We start from the raw sequence: 19,517 nt of genomic DNA, 5'->3' as shown, positions 1-19,517 counted from the left end.
GCGGAAGTCATTAGCTGCGTCATGACTTGTTTTCTGGGAGCCTGAAGCGAAGAGTTGAGGTAGAAACGGTCTGGAGGAAGAACTAGATACAGACGACAAGAAACGAACGGGTCCGGGAGGGAAGGTATTGTGGCCAGGAACACGAAATTAAGTAAAAACAATATGTATATCTTGGTTTGAGAAATAGATAAGTGTGTGCTTGCACCTGGTAAAGATTATATATATATATATATATATATATATATATATATATATATATATATATATATATATATATATATATATATATATATATATATATATATATATATATATATATGTGTGTGTGTGTGTGTATTATATACATTATATATATATATATTATATACATTATATATATATATTATATACATTATATATATATATATATATATATATATATATATATATATATATATATTATATATAAGGCGTGCTTGCTTGCGCGCGTGCGTGCGTGCGTGTGCGTGAGAGAGAGAGAAAGAGTGGCTAAGAAATGAGATGAGAGGAAGAAGGTGGCAGCTAAGAATTAGGATGCAAGGAAGGCACCAGAACGAGAGGAGGCAGCGCTAAAGGGGAAGGTAGACATAAAACGGGAGGAGGCAGAAATAAAGATGGGGGGGGGGGGAGTTTTGCAATAAACGGGGAGGCGGCACTGAAGGAAAGAGCGCGGCGGCGAGAGTGGATAACATAGGGAATGAACAATCAAGGATGAAGAGATAGGAAATGCGTCAGTAGACAGTTTTATCCCCGGTAGGATTTGTCGTGCTGAAGAATGACATCTGAACCATCTACTTAACCCTAACCCATGGAAATGACCTCCAAACATTTTTTAACTATATCTTAGAAGTTTTTTTTTTTTTAATGTGGATTTTATTTCTTGAGGTTTGAAGAGATGGTTTTAATGTAGATATTTTGATAATGTTTGTAACTGATGGATGATGATTACATTTCACATAACATTATTTTTTAACACAGTTTGCACTTTAGTGTTTAAAAGTACTGCAGGACCTCAGGGTTCCAGCGTTTGGATTATGTTTACGTATCAGTCAGAGAGAAACCATGGAGTTGACAACAGTCCAGCAGTATTTTACATACTTGAGGTGAAGACTAAGTACTAATACAGTGCCAGAGAGAGAGAGAGAGAGAGAGGGTACCTACTTCCATAAAGCAGGTTCCTCAAGGGAGCTTCCTTGAAGGGCTTTGAAAATAAAAATTGAACGCGAAAGAAAACAGAAAAAAAAATATTGGATCCTAGGTCAAGGGTCACAGTAAATAGGCCACAAGTAAAAGCTAACATTCACATTTGCTCACCTGCCATGTGTACGACGGTCAAGAAACGTTTCACCATCAGTGGCTTCATCAGTCTACGTATGTGGACATGACTACACAAACTGCTCGTTGAACTGTTTTCTCAGTTTTGCCTCAATATTTGTTTTCATCTTTATTTACTCTTTCAAAGAAAAAAAGTGACAGATGTCATGCACATAACGTTATTAACTATACCAGACAAAACACAACCGAACATACATATTACTCCCTAACAACTCTTAGCATCAAGCGTATCTATCTCCAATACTCTCCAACACCAAATTCCTGTCAGACACTGCAACTCCTTGGGATCTTAATACTTGGGAATTCTTCGCTTGCCAAACCCTTGGGCACGACCTACTTCCACATTGGACAAATGTGACACCACCTACGACTGCTGCACCTCTCCTGCCTACGGTATATAAGCTACTTCTCCGCACATATGCTGTATTCTATTCAAGATTGATGGACTGACTACATCGACTCAAGGTTGAGGGACTGATTACCTCATTCTCCTCTTGTTCTTCACGTTTCTCCTTTGTATGGACTGATGAAGCCACTGTGTTGCGAAACGTTCAATAAAGATACCCAAGAGTTGCACATGTGTCTAATTTATCAACGTGTCGGTTCTCTGAACCATTCATCTACAACCAAATTCCAAAACGGTGGCGGAGACCAACATGGCCTCCAACACGATCAAGGACATGACCAATAAGAGAGACCAACAAAAAGCCACTGCAAGGGTATACACAATTCCCTACAACAACTGTGATAAAATATGCATAGATAAAACGTCTAGGAAACTCCAGGAACGCATTTCCGAGCTCCAATATGCTAACAGAACTGATAACTTGAATAACACCTCTGTTCACATCGAAATTCCCACAACCATTTGATTAATTACAAGGATGCACTAATCATTATTAAGGAGGAGGACACCCAGGGACGCAGAATCCTAGAATTAGCTCTCATCAGCATTTCCAGTAATTTCACCCAGAACATCGATTGGCTTCAAAAGCTGATCTTTCTGCGAAAAAAAATCTAGATTGTCTTCCCACACAGCAACAGCTCAGAAAAGTGTATGACATGCCGACCTCGTACCACTGCAATGGTCTGCACACAATGTATTTCGCCTCACTGTACTCTCCTATAGTTACTGTTCCTAGCCAGGTTTATCTGTAACTTTATAAAACCCACTGTGTGGGCGAAACGTCGACAATAAAGACTTGCATTAAACTGCATTCGTGTGTGCCTTTTATGTGTCTTACGTGTATCGAAATGTTGGGACTAGTCACAAGTGGTATTTTACGGGGGTCACTGTTGGGCCTCTTGTTCGAAATCTATATTAACGAACAAGATGAAGAAATAAATAGCGACATAAGTTCGCTGACGACATAAAACAACAACAACAAAAAAAAGTCGACAAATAAACTATGAAAAGGACGCAAAGGAACTTCAGGATGATTTTGATAAATTTATGTTGTCTAAAAACTGGCACATATACCAAGTTTCCCAGTGGGTCGCGGAAAACACTATGACTGTATTTTGCTAAGAGCTGATATCCTGCCTCAGCCTTTCACTAGTAATAACTTTATTGTAAATAAATCATAAGTTTGCGCAAAATATATTACTAAGAAATATACATATATATAATACGATAAAGTTAGAACCAGCTGTGGGTCATTTTTCATTTGGTGAAACTCGCGTCGTTTGAGGAACTGAATGGTCGTTGATGGAGTGGATGGGCTTGAAATTGGTACCACCAGAGTAAGAATGGTGATGGCTGCCTGTCGTATGGGGTAATAGCTGTCTTCCCGCTGTCCGTTAAGTCGAATCATGTGTGGTACACTGAGAACATCGGCCTTATGCATAATATTAGAGAAGCCAGCATATCTACTGTGTTTAAAGCTCTGTTGAAATGACATCTAGGCCAGGTCGAAGTGTTAGATAAGTCGCCTTGCACGGCTCTCTACCTTCTCCAGTAATTGGAAACGAGATGAAAGGGGTAAGGGGTAGGTAATCGAAGAAAGTGGCGCATACTCGTGGTGAGGGCGAACTTGTGCCTAGCATCGAGTTTTACAGTTCCAGCTGTCTAGAATGTGCAAGATACACCTTAGCACTGCAATCTTCTTGGCTGCCGTGTTTGCAAGTGTGTGCCTCTCCCCTTCCTCCCCTCTCCTCTCACTTTTCCTTTCCTCTTTCCCTCCCTCTCCCCTTTAAAACTCAGGTGGGCGTCCCTGGACCCTGTGACTCACCCAAGAGTGGTGGGGTATGGGTAGGGAGGGAAGCAGTGGGGCGAAAGAGGACTGGGTGGTTGGGTGGGGCCGCCAGGGAGGGGAAGATGTTGGGGAAGTCACGGCCGCTTGTGTAGGACACCTGCATCACCACATCAATGACGTCTCCGCTGCCCCAAGGACTCCCTCGGAACACCTGTGTCTGGGGTGTCCTCCTACTTACTGCTGTTGGAGTATCCCACTGCTGCTGGCGTGTTGTGGTGTTGCTGCCGGTGTTGTGTTATCCCACACCTGTTTTTGCCTTCTCATACACTACACTGCCTAAGCTGTAGTGAATACTTTATAAATGTTTCTTACCGTAGAAAAACTCTCGTTGCATTCCACGACTTAATTCATAAATAAGTGTTTTTCTTCGCACTTTTTACGGTTGTTTTAGAGTCCTTGCAGTTGCAGCACCAGCGTTCTTATTTCACATTCGTAATAAATAGTGAATGAGTGAGTAGAATTGTGAATAGCCTGTGTAACGCATGGCGATGGCATATATATATATATATATATATATATATATATATATATATATATATATATATATATATATATATATATATATATATAATGCATGCTGTCGTGGACTAGTACACCAAACAGGGATGAGAATGAAAATTAACCTAGAAGCTCCCACAACACCGAATGTCCTCGGATGGCGGTAAAACGGCTAGCTCTGCTGGCCGCGCCATCTTTGTAGGATTGGATGGTCCTGTGGTTCTAGCATCATGAGGCGGGCCAGTACATGGGCCGTCTTGTGTGTGTGTACTCACCTAATTGTGGTTGCAGGGGTCGATTCATAGCTCCTGGCCTTGCCTCTTCTCTGGTCGCTACTAGGCCCACTCTCTCCTTGCTCCATGAGCTTTATCGTACCTCTTCTTAAAGCTATGTAGGGATCCTGCCTCTGCTACATCATTCTCCAGACTGTCCCACTTCATGACAACTCTTATGACTAAAGAAGTACTTCCTAACATCCTTGTGACTCGCCTGAGTTTTCAACTTCCAGTTGTGACCCCTTGTTGCTGTCACATCAGGAAACATTCTGTCCCTGTCCACCTTGTCAATTCCTCTCAGCATTTTATATGCCGTTATCATGTCTCCCGTATCCCTCCTGTCCTGCAGTGTTGTCAGGTTGAGTTCCTTAACTTCTCCTCGTAGGACATAACCCCTCAGCTCCGGAACTAGTCTTGTCGGAAAGCTTTGCACTTCTCTATTTTCTGGTGCTTCTCTAATTACTGGTGCTACATACTTCAATATGGGCTTGACGTACACGGTGTACAGTGTCGCGGATGACTCCTTAGATGTCGAAATGCTATTCTCAGGTTTGCCAGTCGCCCATATGCTCCAGCAGTTGCTTGGTTGATGTGCGTCTCAATAGATATGCTCGATATGATGCTCACCCCAAGATCCTTTTCCTTGAGTGAGTTTTGCACTCTTTGACCTCTTGAGCTGTATAGTCCTTGTGGCTTAGCGCTTCTTTTTGATCATAATAATAATAATTTGACCTCTTGAGCTGTACTCCGCCTGCGATATACTTTGTCCTCTCCCAAGCTTCCTAACTTTGCACTTTCTGGGGTTAAACTCCAGGAGCCATTTGTCGGACCAGGCTTGCAGTCAGTCCAGATCCTCTTGTAGGCTTACCTGATTCTCGTCCGCTTGTATTCTCATTAGTTTCACATCGTCTGCGAACAGGGACACCTTTGAGTCTATACCTTCCGTCATGTCATTCACATATACAAGAAACAGCTCCGGACCTAGGACTGACCCTTGTGGAAACCCACCCGACACATGCACCCCCTCTGACACCTCTTCTCGTACCAACACGCGTTGTTTCCTTCCTGTCACCTAATCCCTGATTCATTGCAGTACTTTTCCTGCCTGTTCCTCTAGCTTTTCAACCAGTCTCTTGTGTGGTACTGTGTCGAAAGTCTTCTTACAGTCCAAGAGGATACAGTCTACCCATCCCTCTCTCTCCTGTTTTATTTCTGTCACCTTGTCGTAGAACTCCAATAGGTTTTTGACGCAAGATTTCCCTTCTCTGAACTGTGCTGGTTGTCATGTATGAGCCCGTTCCTGTGTGTGTGTGTGTGTGTGTGTGTGTGTGTGTGTGTGTGTGCGCGTGTGCGTGTGTGTGTGTGTGTGTGTGTGCGCGCGTGCGCGCTCGCGCGTGGTGGTGTTACCGTCGTGTGTATGAAGATGAACTGATGTTTTCATGAAATGGTCTAGTGTTGGTGGAGACCTTGTGTTGGTAATTATATGTTGCTTGAAGCTGGTATCATGTATGAAGTTGGACCTGTGCTCACCTATATGTGGTTGCAGGTGACGATTTGCAGCTCCTGGCCTTACATACATACGTGTGTGTGTGTGTGTGTGTGTGTGTGTGTGTGTGTGTGTGTGTGTGTGTGTGTGTGTGTGTGTGTGTATGTATGTGTGTGTGTGGACCTTGAAAGGTTGGTCTAGGATGAGAACGTGTTGGTGTGGGCGGGGGAAGAGATGCATACGTACCATATGATCGAAACCAACGGCAGCCCCATCATCAAGAGAAATCAACAAGAACAGCACAAAGAGCATATGCCTCAGTAGTAGGAACAATAGCAGCAGTAGGAACTACGATAACAGCCTCTGAAGCACGAACAGCAGCAAGAATAACAGGAGCAAGCAACAAAAGAAACAACAGCAGCATTAATAAAGAACAGAAGCTGAATTAACAACAGCTGCATTAGTATTATCAGCAGGAAGAACAACAGCAACATCAGGATAAACAGCAGTGAGAGCAATAGCAGCAGCAGCAGGATGAGGAGGCGGAGGAGGAGGAGGCCAGTGAGTCCAAGTTGGTGTATCGTTCTCCACCACTACCAGTGTCGTAGCTGGCTACACCATCGTCAGGCACGCTCCCACCATACAGCTGGGGTAGAGAGAAGTTGGGGGAGGGGGAATATGCCTTGGCGACGGGGTGACATCCAGCAGACGAGACGGATCTCTCTTACCCCAGGTGCCCTCCTGTTTGCCCTCACCCCCGACCTAGCCTTGAGTAGGGCTAGTGTAAGCTGGGTGGCGGGTAATGTGTGTGGTGCTTGTGACGGCGTGTTGCGATGCTTGCAGGCAGGGCCCAGCTAGCCCGCTGCCGCCACACCCCACACACACACAAGCACGACTCAGAGGTCCCATTTGCCTGCTCTCTAGTGCAAAGGCATCTCCATATGTTTGTGTTTTAACTTTAGCATTGTGATGACTCGCCATCAATCAACATGCTGGCCATCCTCAACTTTATTCGTGGGTGAGTGAATGTGATCCTTGTCATTGTGGGCTTGCGTCGTGTACTGTAATCCACCAGCATCTCCACTAACAAGCACGATGAGTTACTTCACGGTATGTTCCTGCTGCTGCCACTCCTTAGTCCTTACTTTTGACCAGTACAAATTGCGAGACGAAACGTGATTTAGTAGTGTGAGAGGTTATAATCAGCAGCAGAAAATGGAATTATCAGTGCTGGCAAAGTTAAAATGAAACTTTGCGCCGATGATTTGAAAAAATATTAAGTGTTTCCGTTCTTGAAGTCACAGTGAGCTTAATAACCATCGGTGGTGATGTTACAGTAATACAAACATCTATAAGAATTTACTAAACGCAAAGCAATGAATTTAAGTTTGTCATCAATATATTTCAGTGGAGAGGCTTGCAATTTGTTCTCGCTCAGAAAAAGAAATTACAGAACATGACTTTACAAAAGGGTGATGTGTAATTTATTCTCGTTCTGTAGTGGAGAAGGCCAGAAGGAAATATATTTGAAACTGATTGATAAGGAAAAGTAAGACACATGGTATTGGAGGGGACTTTCAGATACCAGCAGTTTTCTTCTCTGGATGATTGCATAAATTCATACTGGATTATTGCATGCTTGGTGGGCCTCCATGGAGATAAAAGATATAAAATACCGACACAATGGAATAAACACAAATGTGATCCTTTATTGACTACGTTTCGCACACGTAGTGGGCTTTATCAAGTCACGAACAGATCTGCCTGAGTAGGTTAGGTTAGGTAATTTGGGTGAGAATGCATGAGTATATATAAGGGTGGAGAGTCAGATGAAGAATGCTGGGTAGGTTAGATTTGAGACGGGTCTTGCAGGTCTGTCTCAAATCCAACCTACTCAACATTCTCCACATGACTCTCTACACTATATATACTCGTGTATTTTTTACCCAGGTAGATTTGTTTGTAACTTGATAAATCCCACTGCTGGGCGAAACGTAGTCAGTAAAGAATCACATACTGCATTTGTTTTATTTTTACATGATGAGCTTCACTGTCTGTAGAAAATGCAAGTAGCTGTAAATTAAGGGCGTCATCCTTCCCATAGTCTCGTCTCAAACTGTGAGGATCGCCAGATCTGGTCAAAGATTAATGATCTGTCATAATTAGTTTTCCAAACTATTTGAGGCTTGAGGTCTCCTGTTTAATCGTTTGCTCAATCAGCCTGTTGGTGCAACTGAAAAGTATACTGTCCACTGTAATACAGATTAATGGGATGAATCTAGAGTTTATCTGGAGAGAGTTCCGGGGGTCAACGCCCCCGCGGCCCGGTCTGTGACCAGGCCTCCTTAGGTCAGTGTCCCAGGATGCGACCCACACCAGTCGACTAACACCCAGGTACCCATTTTACTGATGGGGAACATAGGCAACAGGTGGAAAGAAACACGTCCAATGTTTCTACTCTGGCTGGGAATCGAACCCAGGCCCTCACCGTGTGAAGCGAGAGCGTTAACCACCAGGCCACCTGAATGAATTTGTTTGCTGCACATAGCCATCGGTGTTTGAATGACGTAGCAACATGTTGAGTATTTTGCAAGAAGTAAACTTCATTGATTGTATGAAAATTGAAGAGTTGAGAAAGTCAGTCGATGGACAGTGGTAACCAGAAAGAAAATGATTACTGGAAAAGGGTGAACAAGAGTAAGGATCACAATACTGCTGGATGCATGTGCTGAAGTGGTAACCATTCAGAATTAAGGTAGGATAAATAAAATAAAATAAAATGATTCTTGGGAACTCAGCATATATAATATGGACAGGACACACTGTAGTACAGCTAGAAAGAGGATAGTGCGGGTGTTTTCCTTGGGACTAGGATGAATGTTAGCCATCATCCACCAACACCTTGACTCGTCAGACACCGGGACACCATTAGCACACAAGAAGATTCAGCCTTCATTAATTAGCGCTAAATCTTCCACACTTTAATTTTTCACGAAACACAGTGCAATATAGTATGAATTGCCTGCCATGTATAAGAAAGTTATGGAGTTCAACAGGCCAAATAAAGGGCTTTTGATGCTGTACAATATTTTGCTGAGAAAAGGAACGGAGAGTACATGGACGTCCAGGCCTGAGCAACTGATACGAATTGCTAGCTGGAGAAGTACTACAATGAAAAAAATAGCATTCACTGACTGTTGCGGCAAATTCTGTGGCAAATATAATACACATGTAAGTGTTGAGGCGGCAGTTGCAGTAGTTATCTCTTGACTTTAAAAACTGAAAGATGATACGGGTATGGGTGTGTATGAAGAAAATAAGAATTGTGACAAAATTAAAAAAAAAATGGTCTAGACAGAGGGCAAACAACTTTAAAATACAAGTAATCTAATCCGTTGATCACCTGAATGTTTGTCATATTTCATCACGTAGGATTAAACGATTAAGCTATCATAGGAGTGACATTACGCTGTTCTAAAGAGGACCAAGTGGACTGGATGTTATATTGTCCGTGTCTTTGCCCTCTGGTGAAGCATGACTTCATCTGACGCACTAGGTTCATGTATAATAAATTAATAAATAAATAATAGAAACTCATCCAGTTTATGACAATACACATCTGCTAGTTACTTATTGCAACGCATCTATCAAGGGCTTATATTTATATATGGAAAATTCACATTTAGACATCCCAACAAAGTAATTATCAATCATTCCTCTAAGGTTTTTGTTTAGTCTCAGAACACCACATCCGATTGGCTTAAAAAAAATTCGATGTTGGTGTACAATATGTATGGAAAGATTTATGGTATTGTGTGTCCCTTGGTCAATTTTCCAGACCAAACTGATATCGGTTTCTGTGTGATAACTTGAGATCGGCTTCATAGTTTCGACATAGGTGTATCCTATATAGAAGGTTTTGATTTTCACTGGAGTGTGTAGATGCTACACTCAAATATGAAAAGAATGAAGCATTCTAGAGGGGCACTGCATACTAAACACAGGATTATCGCCCCATAGTACAAAATGAACATGTAAAATAAACTTGGGTAAAATAAAGTCAGCTGAGCCTAGTCTCAATCCTACACATTTCCATAAAGTACTGGAGTGAATGATGGTAACCCTAGGACACAATAAGAGAGCACCATGTCAACATCTGTGGCCCTTGGCTGCTCTGTTTGCTACCAGCAGCTATCAGAAATGTTGCTGGAAGAATCGTATAAGTTTTCTAGAAGAACCTGGATCACTAGTTCCACGGAATGCCAGATTAACCAGGCTGATGGATATGTGGGCGAGAGGGACACCAAATGCAAGCCAGATTGACCAGGAAATTGGGAGTGTGACAGTAGGAAAACTTAAAAGTAGTCACAGGTAAAAAAAAAAAAAAAAAATTTAGGGGTTTTACCTGAGTGATGACCCATGTGATAAGGGCATTATGACCACGAGCTGGGACACCATGCAACTGTTAATTTTTTTTTTCTTTTTAAAGAATTTGAGCATAGAATCAGACTTACTCAGCCTCCTGCATCTTGAACTATCACAGAGACGATGCCTCTTCAAACTGTATTTCGATGGATGGTTGGCATGCTGGCTAATGAAAATAGCTGTCTCGGCAGGTGCGGTCTTCTTTACATCCTCTGGCTCTTTTTCAGTGCTGTTGCAGTTATTCTATCGCTGCCACCAGAGTCAGCTTGGTTACTACTGCAAGTGGGATAGAAGACAAACACACTATGGGCATGATAGTGGCTTTCTGTGTACTTAGCAAACCAAAATTGTAATTACACATTGTAACCTTTATCTTTATTTTCATGTTTCCCACCACAGGAACTATTTATGCTGGTTCAAAGGATGCACATAACACTGCTTAGATGTACACACATACTGATACAGCTGCATGGTTTTAATTGTACCTTCATGTATCTGCTATATAGTAATCAAGACATTGTTTTTCAGACGGCGAAAGAAGCAGCAGTACAGTAGTCGAGGGACCTCTCACATTGCCCAGCCTAGTAGTCGCATACGAGGCTCTGGTATCCCAGTTGTTAAGGCCTCCAACCTGCCTACTCAGATACCCAGTGGCCCCGCCCACAGCCATGCCCAGCAGGTATGTACAACTTACTCTATGCACTCGAGTGCATTGTAGGTGCCCTTTCAATCTAGATGGGTAGACTTACATACTGGCCTTCAATAAGTCCTGCACAAGAGGTAAGTGATTACCTTACATCCATGCATGGTCATTCAAAATATTTATACATCTAGCAAATAGATGTATATTTGCAAAACTCTGTACTGAAGATATGTGGCCAAGTGAGCTTTGCACAAGTCTTACCATGCTCAGTGTGTATGCAGGTAAAGTACATAAATTAAGCTTTGCTTTTCTTTTGATAATTTATTGACTGCATGTACTGTAATACATGCCAGTTTAAACTCATATGAGATGTTTTACATACAAGCATTTCTCAAATGCTTCCTTATTTATTGTAATGAGACATTTTACTCATCGTAAATTTTGTTGCATTGTATTTCGTGTTGTAAGATGATGAACTGCCCTGCACTAACCTTTAATACTTGGTACAATATGTGTATTACTCTATTCCCAAATAGCATTGGGCAGAGTCAGTAAATGTTTATGTTTTTATAACGCTTTATGTTATAGCTCAAAATCTTATTTTGTTTGGTCTTATTTAACTGAATTTTTGATCTTATTGAAATAATTCATGCAAATATTTAATTTTCAGCATTTTTATATTTTCACTTTATTTGTGTATGTAAATGTTCTTATTTACTTTGTGCATAATAAGGCTTTTTGTATGAGACCTCTTCCATCCTGATAATGGAGACTCCAAGTTGAGGAATGTAAAATTGCATATACCACCCTGTTCAATGTACTGATGGGAGTTATATAACCATACAAAGCCAGGAAGGTGTTACTATAAAATTCAATGGAAATTTTATTTTTAATTAAAAATGGCCTGTATTGGTCTAAAGAAATGTGACTTATTTAATAAAATAAAAGGTAGATAATGAATGATTTTTTTTTAATGAAAATGTCAAAAGAAGTTTAATATTGATAGGGTAGGAAAAACTTCAGATAAAACATAATTAGGCCAGTTTGTGAAAAACTGGAAGACTTGGAGACTCTTCAACAGTGGTGATAATGTCCAGTACAAAAGCTGATCCAGTAGTGCTGCTTCCACAGGGTGTTGGTGGCGGGGTTTGGGGGGGAGACACCCTTCGCACTTACTGCACAGAAGATACACCTGCCAGCATCTCTCATGCTGCTTCCATATCTGATCTCTCTCAGCTCTCCATCCCTGGAGAGGAGCCTACCAAAGAACGACATCCCTCAGGCCTGCGACCTAGTCTTAATGACTCAGGTGATAACTCATCAGATAATGACAATCTTTTGGAACAGTGCATTCAGTCTGGGATGCCCAAGGTAAGGTGCTGCAGCAGATACAGAGTTAGAAATCTCTCTTGTTAGAAATATGGTTTTGAGTTCAAACTTTAAAGGATTATACCCTAAATACAAAGAATATGTGGTGTATACAGTCTGACCTTGCTGAAAAATAATTTAAAGAAATTTAGAAAATATTCCAGTTTGAATTTCCAAAGCTGTTTCTTCTCAAAAAGTAAAACCTTTCCATATGGTTTGATTTAAACTCTGCACTTGTGTATCCATGCCTCGGTTATATTTTTAACTTGTCCTTATATTGTATTGTGCACTGCATACAATGGTATTGCATACTTTTTCCAGTAACATAAGTGTTAAGTTTTTGAAGACTAGTGGTAGCTTCCTGTCTTATTTCATGAGGGAGTGTAATCCTAGTGTTTTGTCTGGAGCACAATCACTCACTCTGCAATAGTATAGTGCACAGGGGTACACAACCCTAAGGAATTTTCTTAAATTAACAAGTCAACCTCACTTGTCTTATTACAGATATTCCTAGCTTAGTGATGGGTACTGTAGTATGACACCCTTGGATTTCATATATGGTATAATGTAAGGCCTTAAGGTTGAAGTGGCTTGTAGCTACAAGTGACAACACCACAAGTACTCATGCTTATTTCAATCATTCTACTACATTTAAATTAGTGTGTATGTCATGCCAACAGATTTGGAATTTAAAAGTTATTTTTTTACTTTTAGTTTTCTAAAAAATGTATATAATGCCCTAAAAAAATAAAATTTTTTACATGTGATATACTTTTAAAAAATGCATTTAAAATATGTATTTAATTCATTGTTTGTTTTGAGTTCTAGGAATTTCTTCAGATACTTGGGTAGCATTTTCTCTCCCTACTGTGGCAACAGCCATAAAGAATAATGTGTTGTAATTACTGCAACTTTATTGTAACCTTCAGGTTACATGTAGTATTTTTTTTACCTCATCTCCCAGCAAGGCAGGGTAACTAAAAATGTTACACACACACACACACACCATCATTCATTTGGTAACTGTCTTGTCAGAAGTGTACTGACATCACAATTCAGATGACCCTCTGACTGAAATATCTTATTGTAATGTTAATTTTTTCAGGTGCGTCCAGGAGTTAAAGTGAAGGAAGTGAAGCTGAGTGTGAAACGTCATGGATCAGGCCATTTGTGTTCTCATGGGGCACCAACTGTATCAGTTCCTCCCCTGGCCTCGCCTCGACATTCTCCTCATCATCGCCCTGTTCCAGTAGCCAGGGTCACTCCTGCTGTCAAAGTGGGAGGAGCTCGAATTTCACCACATCCTCCACCCGCCCTGGATGATACGCCTGGTGATCAAGTGTGTATGTGGGCCACAGAAGGTACTCCGGCAACATTCTCCCGTACTGATTCACTTTCATCACTTAGTTGTGATGATGATGCCAACAGAACCAGTAGAGATCCTAGTCCAAGGACACCTGTATCCCCACGTTCCCGTACCCCACAGTCCCCACAGCCACAAGCACAGTCTCCACGTGCACGAACACCACAGTCTCCACGTTTGCGAAGGTCCAGAAAGTCCCAGATCCAGCGTAGGGGACAGGATGTAGATGTGGAAAATGAGGTACCTCAGCAGTTTGCCGTTGAAGGTACTCCTGGTGTAATATCTCGACATTCATCTCTTAGTTCAATTGAAGGTGGAGATGAAAGTGCTGTTATTCAAGCGCCTCATGCACCACAGGCAGGAGGTGTTCGAAACTATGGAGTAGAGGACACCCCAGTATGCTTTTCAAGAAATTCATCACTAAGTTCTCTCTCTGTTGATTCTTTTGGGGAAGAGACAACACCAACAGAACAAGCATTACTGCAGCAGTGCATTAGTCAAGGTATGCCTAAGAGTAAGTCAGATCTAGAAAGTCGACGCCGACGTCGAGGTGGCTCTCGAATCCCTGCTCCATCATCTCGATCGCCTGCTCGTCTCGTACCAGGTGTTCCCATGCAGAGGCTTACACTGTGTAGAGATGAACATGCTACTCAGTCAAAAAACGTGGGTGCGATGGCGGCAGCTGTAGACGATGTGGACACAGACGCCGTCATGCCCATGCCAGATGCAGAGAGCTCCAAGCTACACACAGATTCAGAACAGAACGAGAAGAATGAACGTGTAACTAAACATGAAGAGAGCGAAGTTGAATATAAGGAGGAGGAGGAGGAAGAGGAGGAGGAAGAGGAAGATGAAAGTGCCACTGAACATTCAGAGGCACTAACTACTGCAGAAATTGGTCATCCTAGAAGTGAAGTAACTAGTGAAGGGAGTGGTGCAACAGTCGTTACTCGACCAGTGTCCAAGGAGGAAAAATCACCTGAAGAAGAGCCACGTGTCAGTGATGGATCAGCAGAGGGCCCTGGATCATCTCCTGAAGAAAAGCATTCTTGGGTAGAACACAGAAATTCTGCAGATAAATCTTCTCCTTCTGAAGGCCGAGGTTCAGATACATCAGTTACTGCTTCAATGTCAGAATCAGGATTATTAGCTATAGAAGCAATGAAGGTTGCTAGGGCTGTTGCAAGTGAAGCTAAGCTTCTCAGTAGTGATGAAACATCTCATATGTCACAGAGTGTAGCCAGTGTTGCCTCAGACGCATACCTTGACAATATAAAACCTCCATCAGCAATGGGAAGTTTAGCATCGATGTCCAATAGCCTGACAAACAGTGCAGAGGAACAGAGAGGTACTCGCTCAAATAACCGTCGTCTGGAATGCCGTCACACACGTCGAGTGCCAGAAATGGTTCGCCGTGCTCTTGGTGAACAAGATTATGGCTCAACTGAGAATATGGCTAGCATGGCCAGCTCTTGTCACTCAAATGTAGATAATATCCCACCTCCTTCTATGTTAGATGATGATATGGAAAATTCCATGATAAGTGTTGCATCTATTACATCTGAAGTTGCAGAGCAGCGAGAATCTCCACCCTCACCTCCAGCAGATCATACTGCACAAGTAGCTGCTCCAGCACGTCAGCTTGCAGCCATTTTCCAAAGGGAAGCCATGAATGCTGCTTCAACACTCACTCTAACTGGTGGGGATGAAGCTTCTACTTACCAAGAAATCACAGATATAACAGAACATGAAGAAACTGTTGGACCTGCCAGTGATACAGAAATGGCTGCTGATGATTTACCATCTGACATACCTGATTTACCTCAAGATGGGTTTTCATCTCCTCTTTGTGCATCTGCCCATGCTTCACCTAATAGACAAGGTACACCAAGGACTCGCAGACAACTAGCGAAAGACCGATTCCGCACTTACACCCGAGGTGATGGGGAAGTATTTTCTGATGCTACTCCATCTCAGGACACAGATCCAACTTTAGTTGAAGTTCTTCCCTCATCACCATTGGTGGGTCGCACTCCTAAGCAGCGCCGGCAAGATGATGCTGAACGCTTCAGAACCAGGACTATATCCTCAGAAGGTACTGGGCAAGAGAATATTTCTACCAGTACAGTCCCTCATAAGGATGAAGCTAAAGTTAGTCCACGAAAATCCCCCAAAGATCGTCGCCAGCAAGACCCCAGTCGTTTCCAAACACACACCATCACCGAGGTGCAAGTTCCTTCAGAAGTAGAACAAGAAGCAGCTGTTCAAAAAGCTGAAAATGGTGAAATATCACCCTCTTCACCACAAAAGATGCAGGGGAGACAGTCATTTAGGCAGCGACGGCAAGAAGATAGAGAGCGATATCAGACCCGTACTATAGATGTACCACTGGCAGATATTACACCTGAATCAGCAACTGAAGATGAAGGCAAGAAGGAAGAAGATGGTACATTAGTTGATTTTCAGGACAGTAATGAAATGCTTGATTTAACAGCTGAACAGCTTGAAGCTTTACAGCAAGATGCTAATATTGTTATCTGTACTCTGAATGAAACGCGTGAAGCTATGACTAGTGAATCTTCCGATCTTCTTAGTGAAGAAAATATACTAGATATTGAAACTCTTAGCCTAATTTCAAATGAAGATGAATCAGAGATGAGAAATTTTCTTCAGGACTTTGATGACGACCCGCCAGATAAAGGAAGTAGCGAGGAGGAGGAAGAGGCAGAAAGGCAAGTTATACGACGCCCACGGATTGTAAAGCCCGGTGAGGAGACTGCACGCTTACAAGAGGAGGAGGAGCCTTCAGGCAAAGCCATTAGAGGCCGTAGAAAGCCGCTTTATTATAGCAAAAAACCTAATGCAATACCTACTAAAGCTACTTCAAATTCCACCGCAAGTCCGGCTAGAACAATTCCAGTAAGACCAACTCCTGCCCGCCCAAGTTCTGTATCCCCAGCAAAACCATCTTCCCCTAAACTACCTCGTGCAACAAGAGCTTCTGCATTACGTCAAACTTCCAATCTACAAAAAGGGGGTAGCAGTGGAGAGGACAGTCCTACAGGAAGAGCAACAGGATCCTCAGCTGGTAGCAGTGCAGGATCGAGCCCTCGCTTGGGCCCAGGATCCCGTGCCAATAATATTAGGCCAGCTCGATCAAAATCTCTAGCGAGATCTGGGCCTGAACCTCCTAAACCTTTGCATCGTCAAAATACATTTACAAAAGATGACAGTGATACACCACTAAGTCCAGAACACAATAGTCCAGCTGAAACTAAAAGATCTATCCCTACAACTAAAGGACTTTCCAAACCAAGGTTAAGGCGAGATATTGTACAGCCAAGTCCACCAGTCACACAACCAAGCTTGGGAGTACGAACTGGTATACCAAAGAGTGGCAGTCAAGATTTAAGTCCTACTAAAGGCAGACCACCACAGCACAAGTCAACTAGTTTGACACGTGATGCTCGACCTCCTACTTCCTCTGATATGGCTGAATGGCGCCATGATGTTCCTAAAAAGACAACTGTGAAAAAGGAAGTTACTAGTCGTATTGCCAATTTGTGGAAGAAGGTGGAACGTGCACAAGCTAAACCAAAAGATAAAGAAAAGGATTCTCGTATGTGGATAAAGCGTCCTGAATCGGCTGCTAAGGAAGCTTCACCTCAGCCCCTAGTACGCAGCTCCACTTATGAGAAACTACCAGTTAATGGAGGGAACAGTGGAGCTGGAGAAGCAGGAAAAGGAAGAACACGCCTGGGACTCAAATTAGCTAAATTAAGGGGTCGAGACACTCGGTCTTCACCACCTTCAGAAGCCACTACTCCAGTTGATCCTCGCCCTCATTGTTTAGTAAGTCCAACACGCTCTCGGGTAGCTGAGGCGAGTGTCAGACCTTCAGAAACTGTGCATCTTCGTCAGCGACCAGCTACCCATCCTCCAGGTACACATATTGGGCAGATGGAAGAAGATAGTGAAGCTCGGGCAAAACGACTGTCCCGCCTGGGTTCTTTTATTGTAGTTGAAGAGGATGGACGAGTCCGGTCTCCCCCGCAGTCTGCTATTGTTCCTCCCTTCAATTACCAGCCACCTGTTGCACCAAAAGTACGATCTGCTATTGCTACACGTATACCTCAGCCTTCCAAATCATTGCTTTCCAATGCGCCATGTGGTCGTGATGACAATGGAAATGCTGACCCATCAGTAGTAACAGGAGCATGGCGACCATGACCCAACCCCCCGCGCCAGACAAATCAAGCCCAAGATCCCCAAATACCAATGGGGCGCGGGGGTGGGGGGCAACAGAGACGTTGGGCCAGAAGGCCCGTGTGATCCTAAATAATTTATGTTCTCAAATTTACAAAACATGTGTTTATGCTCCACATAGCCACATAATGTTGTATGTAGGAGATGGATACTCAGTATAGGTAGTGACTGGTGCCTGTTCTAAGTACCAGTGCTACCAAGATACCCTTGTAAGGGTTTCCAAAGTGGGCCCAGGTAGGCTTTAGGCTGTACCCATCACACCATATGCAAAGCCAGGCTCATGAGCTGTTCCTATATGTATATAGTCTGTTCCTATACACACCATTTTAGTCAAGCATTTTTACCTTAAAAACTGCTTATATATAGAAGATTTATTTTTACTCAGTATTTTAGTGCATTTTCATGTGCATTTAATGTTTGTTTATGTTGTTCATTGCCATTTATCATAGTTTCTCCGAGTATGGAATAGATCCCGAGCCTGACATGCTTTAATCAGACCAACTGGTGGAAGCTGTAAGTCTACACTGTTACCATGAGCCCCTCATCACCTTGCTGCACCACACTGCTGATAAGCAAAGAAGTGTCCAGGAATGTAACCTTCAAGGAGCCAGCATAAAGTCATCTCATGGGTTTAGTAGGTAAAGCTTTACCAGAACAATACTTAATGCATTTATAAATTTCCTTTGTTTTCTCTGACTATCTAAAGAATATCTAGAGGTACTATACTGTATTTTGTTTTCTGTGGTCTTGAGTTTTAATAAATTATTTATTCAGTATTAGAATTTTGTATATAAGCTTCCTGTTTTAATATATGGTACTTATTATGATTTGTATTTTTCTAATAAAGAACACTATTTTTTCACTGCATATTTCATGTTCCGTACTGCAAAGTAATGAGGAGTTATTCTTGATACAGCCTTAAATATTAAATGCAAGAATTTAAATAACTAGCTTTTGCCATGCTTGTTGCTAGTACTATACCCTTTATATCTAATAACAGTATATACTTAACTACTAAAAAAGTCTAGGGTTGGATCTTTCATACTACAAATCAAAGTTGAATTTCAAGTCCAATCTTGAAATTCACTGCACAGTGATATGCCTGTGCTGCAGCTACTTGTGACCCCTATACTGTTACTGTTCAAGCCTGCTGGAAACATCTTGACTTATGATAAGGTTTATCCACTTAGCTTATTAATTTTTTTTTGAAGACAGCCCTATATAACAATGTATGAGAATTACCACATAATCAAGGAATTTAATTGATGTAAAATGAAAGTGTTCATCTTTGTGATGTAAAGTTCAATCCACACGTGGACTGAACTTGAGATGTAACATTCACGAGAACTGCCGAGATCAGGAAAAATTTCTTTGTATGATAGACTATATAAGTCAAGTGGGACAATTTATTTTTAACACAATTTATGGAAAATTCTATCCTTTTCAGTCAATAGATATTTTCACATAAATTGACAAATGTAAATATTAAATTTTATACCAAAACATTATTATTATTATAATCAAAAAGAAGCGCTAAGCCACAAGGGCTATACAGCTTATACCAAAACAGTTTGGCTAAATTTAC

The 19,517-nt window shown here is 42.0% G+C and overlaps 1 protein-coding gene across 9 annotated transcripts in view; it reads left to right on the top strand.

Moving 5' to 3' along the window:
* Nucleotides 1-18,794, top strand: part of LOC128693860 (adenomatous polyposis coli protein-like) — a 551,448-nt gene extending 532,654 nt beyond the window's left edge. For all 9 annotated transcript variants that reach the window (XM_070091007.1, XM_070091006.1, XM_070091003.1 and 6 more), the window contains 3 exons: nt 10,821-10,971; nt 12,067-12,306; nt 13,409-18,794. In XM_070091007.1, the coding sequence (XP_069947108.1) occupies nt 10,821-10,971; nt 12,067-12,306; nt 13,409-17,896 (4,879 nt within the window). In that variant the 3' untranslated portion in view covers nt 17,897-18,794. The remainder of the gene's footprint in view (nt 1-10,820; nt 10,972-12,066; nt 12,307-13,408) is intronic.
* Nucleotides 18,795-19,517: the final 723 nt, after the last annotated feature.

This window comes from Cherax quadricarinatus, chromosome 33, assembly GCF_038502225.1.
Source record: "Cherax quadricarinatus isolate ZL_2023a chromosome 33, ASM3850222v1, whole genome shotgun sequence".
NCBI lineage: Eukaryota > Metazoa > Arthropoda > Malacostraca > Decapoda > Parastacidae > Cherax > Cherax quadricarinatus.
This window is presented reverse-complemented; position numbering and strand designations above follow the sequence as displayed.